Below are 4,427 nucleotides of genomic sequence, written 5' to 3' on the forward strand. Positions count from 1 at the left end.
CTGCGGAACTTTCACATGCGTAAGGGCACTTTCATGGAACTTTGTGACTTGCTGTCCCCTGCCCTGAAACGCCCTAATACCAAGATGAGAGCAGCCCTCACAGTTGAGAAGCGCGTGGCGATAGCCCTGTGGAAGCTTGCAACGCCAGACAGCTACCGGTCAGTCGGGAATCAATTTGGAGTGGGCAAATCTACGGTGGGGGCTGCTGTGATGTAAGTAGCCAAAGCAATCACTCAGGTGCGGCTACGAAAGTTAGTGACTCTGGGAAATGTGCAGGCTATAGTGGATGGTTTTGCTGCAATGGGATTCCCTAACTGTGGTGGGGCGATAGACGGAACCCATATCCCTATCTTGGCACCGGAGCACCAAGCCACCGAGTACATAAACCGCAAGGGGTACTTTTCAATGGTGCTGCAAGCACTTGTGGATCACAAGGGACGTTTCACGAACATCAACGCGGGCTGGGCGGGAAGGGTTCATGACGCTCGCGTCTTCAGGAACACTACTCTGTTTAAAGGGCTGCAGCAAGGGACTTACTTTCCGGACCAGAAAATAACCGTTGGGGATGTAGAAATGCCAATAGTTATTCTTGGGGACACAGCCTACCCCTTAATGCCATGGCTCATGAAGCCATACACAGGCAGCCTGGACAGGAGTCAGGAGCTGTTTAACTACAAGCTAAGCAAGTGCAGAATGGTGGTAGAATGTGCATTTGGCCGTTTAAAAGGTCGCTGGTGATCATTATTGACTCGCTCTGACCTCAGCCAAAGAAATCTCCCCATTGTTATTTCTGCTTGCTGCGTGCTCCACAATCTCTGTGAAAGTAAGGGGGAGACCTTTATGGCGGGGTGGGAGGCTGAGGCAAATCGCCTGGCTGCTGATTACGCGCAGCCAGACACGAGGGCGATTAGAAGAGCACACCAGGAAGCGCTGTGCATCAGAGAAGCTTTGAAAACCAGTTTCATGACTGGCCAGGCTACAGTGTGAAATATCTGTTTGTTTCTCCTTCATGAAAACCCGCCCCCTTTATTGACTGGTTTTCTGTAAGGAACCCACCCTCCCCCTTCCCCCAGCTTTCTTTCAAACCAAATAAAGTCACTATCATTTAAAAATCATTTATTCTTTATTAATAGATTAGAAAAAGAGGGAGGGAACCCGGGTGGGATTTGGGAGGAGGATCGGTGGGAAGGAAAAGGCCACTAAAAAAAGGTTAAAAAAATGACAGCCTTTTGCTTGGGCTGTCTACTGGGGTGGAATGGGAAGGTGTACGGAGCCTCCCCCCCTGCGTTCTTACACGTCTAGGTGAGGAGGATACGGAACATGGGGAGAGGGGAGGGTGGAACAGGGGCTGTAGCGGCAGTCTGTTTTCCTGCAGCCGTTCCTGAAGCTCCACCAGACCCGGAGCATGTCTGTTTGCTCACGCAGCAGCCCCAGCGTTGCATCCTGCCTCCTCTGATCTTCCTGCCGCCACCTCTCATCTCGAGCGTCTCTCCTCTCCTCACGTTGGTCCCTCCTGTCCTCACGTTGGTCCCTCCTGTCCTCACGTTCACTGGCTTCTTTCCTATACTTTGAAACCGTTTCCTTCCACTCATTCAGATGAGCTCTGTCACTGTGTCTGGATTCCATAATTTCAGAAAACATCTCGTCTCGCATTCTCTTCTTATGACGCCTTATCTGTGATAGCCTTCGGGATGGAGGAGGGAGGCTTGAGGAATTTGCAGCTGCTGTAGGGAGGGGAAAAAAGAGAGAATTGTTTAAAAAGCTACATTTTGCAGAACAATGCTTATACTCTTTCACGGTGACCAACACTATTCACATTACATAGCACATGTGATTTCTGTGCAAGGTCGCATTTTGCCTCTTAATGCTGAGTGCCTGTGGCTTTGCTGCTAGAGATCACAGGTCTGGGCAACAGAATTCGGCTTGCATGCGGCCATGGTAAGCCATTGTCTTACAGCTTCTGCGCCCTCCTTTCCCACATACCAAGCATAGCCTGTAGAGTGCTGCGGTTTTTCTGTTAACATTCAGCAGCAGAAAACAAACTAACCACCCCACCCCCCCCTCCCGCCATGATCGCTGTACCCCTCCCCCCACCGCGTGGCTGGTATCAGGGAAGATCCCTGCAGGAACCAAACTAACCACCCCCCCCCCCGCCGCCGCCCCCCTCCCGCCATAAATTCTCTGGGATGATCACGGTACCCCTCCCCCCACCGCGTGGCTGGTAACAGGGAAGATCCCTGCTAGCCAAACGCGAAAAGCTCAGGGCCAATTTCCCATCTGCGCTTGGCTAACTGCAGGGAAGGATTTATTTTCCGCCACAGGCAAACAGCCCAGTAGGAACGGCCACCTCTGTCCCCTTAATTAAGTTCCCGTATTTCAACCAGGTTACCATGAGTGATATCACTCTCCTGAGGATTACACAACAAGATAAAGAACAGATGTTGCTTGAATGCCAGTAAACACCGGGACCATACGCTGCCAGGCTTTGTCAGGCAATGATACCAGATTACTTGCTGCAAGCATGGCGTGGTCAAGTGTCCTACCATGGAGGACTGAATAAGGATGCACTGCCCAGAAACCTTGTGGCAAGGCTTTTGGAGTACCTCCTGGAGAGCTTCATGGAGATGTCCCTGGAGGATTTCTGCTCCATCCCCAGACACGTTAACAGACTTTTCCAGTAGCTGAACTGACCGCGAATGCATCCCAAGTCCTCAGGGCAAAGTAATCATTAAAAACCGTTTGCTTTTAAAACAAGTTTTATATTTTAAAAGGTAAACTCACCTGAGGTCCCTTCCATGGGGTCAGGGTCTTGGGTACTGGCTTGGGAGGGTTGGGAGGGTACTTCAGTCAGGGTGAGAAAAAGATCCTGGCTGTTGGGGAGAACGGAGTGCTGTGTGCTCTCTGCAAGCTCATCCTCCTCCTCCTCCTCCTCCTCCTCTCCCCCATCGGCAGAATCCTCAGGTGTAGCTGATGAGACTATCCCCGACCCAGAATCCACGATCACAGGTGGGGTAATGGTGGCAGCCCCCCCTAGAATTGCATGCAACTCGGCGTAGAAGTGGCATGTCCGCGGCTCTGACCCGGAGCAACCGTTTGCCTCCTTTGTTTTTTGATAGGCTTGTCTGAGCTCCTTGACTTTCACGCGGCACTGATCTGAGTCTCTATTGTGGCCTCTCTCCATCATGCCCTTGGAGATTTTTTCAAAAGTTTTGGCATTTCGTCTTTTAGAACGAAGTTCTGCAAGCACTGAATCCTCTCCCCATACAGCGATCAGATCCAGTACCTCCCGTACGGTCCATGCTGGTGCTCTTTTTCGATTATCAGCCTGCATGGTTACCTGTGCTGATGAGCTATCTGTGGTCACCTGTACTCTCCACGCTGGGCAAACAGGAAATGAAATTCAAATGTTTGCGGGGCTTTTCCTGTCTACCTGGCCAGTGCATCCGAGTTTAGATTGTGACCGCTCTGGACAGCAATGATGCACTGTGGGATAGCTCCCGGAGGCCAATACCATCGAATTGCGGCCACACTATCCCTAATTCGAAATGTTAAAATCGATTTTGGCGCTACTCCATTCGTCGGGGTGGAGTACAGAAATCGATTTAAAGGGCCCTTTACATCGAAATAAATAGCGTCGTTGTGTGGACGGTTGCAGGGTAAATTCGAATTAAAGCTGATAAATCCGAATTAAAGTCGTAGTGTAGACCAGGCCTCAGTCACCAATGTAACTAGAACAGTTTGGCTAAAATCAAAACAACATTCAAAACATACAATTAAAATTGAAGTTATTTTCCCTCCCAGTTTCCCCTGGCTATAGCAGCATTGCCCAGGCTTCCCTGTTCGAGGGTTCACAAGATCACTCAACTGCTGCAAAATGCTTCAGAGTTCGGGGCACCAGCCTGCTTCCTGCACTGACTGCTCGCCGTCCTGGAGTCTGACCCCAGCAACGGGGAACCTATTGGCGCACACCCAAAACTACCACCCCCAATTCCAGAAGCTTCTGGATGTGGAGTACTTAATCTGTCTAGCAACAACTCCTCACTCCTACCTCCCGCAGCGGATCTCTTAAAGAGATATCTCCCTATTAGGCAGATGGGTTACACTGGCGGACCACTGACCAGAGAGTCTGGAAGCCCTGGGTTCCCTGGCTGGTGGTGGGACTGCCTTGGGGCCACAGACCCTGGGAGCTAGGCTCCCAGCTCCATGGAAAGGAATCTGGCAGCTCTGAGCCCCTGCTTGAGCCAGGGCACTCAGGGGTTCTAGGCTACCGCACCGCAGCAGAGAGTTTGGCTGAGCTAGGAGCCTAGCCAGCTCTGAGAGCCCTAGCTCCAGCCCCGCTCTGGGGGCGGGCAGGCTCCCTGCTGCAGATCAGGGAATGTCACAGCTGAGAGAACTCCTCCTCCAGCCAGTGCTCTGCTGTGGGGCTG

The 4,427-nt window shown here is 51.6% G+C and overlaps 1 protein-coding gene across 1 annotated transcript; it reads right to left on the bottom strand.

Annotated features, from left to right (window-relative positions):
- Window positions 1-1,101: 1,101 nt before the first annotated feature.
- On the bottom strand, window positions 1,102-3,346 carry LOC128836981 (uncharacterized). Its single transcript, XM_054027739.1, has 2 exons — window positions 2,782-3,346; window positions 1,102-1,724 (listed from the first exon to the last, which is right to left on the bottom strand). The coding sequence occupies exons 1-2, from the start codon at window positions 3,329-3,331 to the stop codon at window positions 1,291-1,293; spliced, it is 984 nt and encodes a 327-aa protein (XP_053883714.1). The 5' UTR covers window positions 3,332-3,346; the 3' UTR covers window positions 1,102-1,290.
- Between the last annotated feature and the right edge of the window lie 1,081 nt (window positions 3,347-4,427).

The sequence above is a fragment of the Malaclemys terrapin genome, chromosome 4, assembly GCF_027887155.1.
Source record: "Malaclemys terrapin pileata isolate rMalTer1 chromosome 4, rMalTer1.hap1, whole genome shotgun sequence".
NCBI lineage: Eukaryota > Metazoa > Chordata > Testudines > Emydidae > Malaclemys > Malaclemys terrapin.

Bases quoted from the DNA above. Each gene is read 5' to 3' on its own strand.
- LOC128836981 (XM_054027739.1), bottom strand. From the start codon at position 3,331: ATGCAGGCTGATAATCGAAAAAGAGCACCAGCATGGACCGTACGGGAG. The intron at 1,725-2,781 runs GTGAGTTTACCT...CCCTCCCTACAG, and splicing joins CCCCATGGAAGGGACCTCAG to CAGCTGCAAATTCCTCAAGC.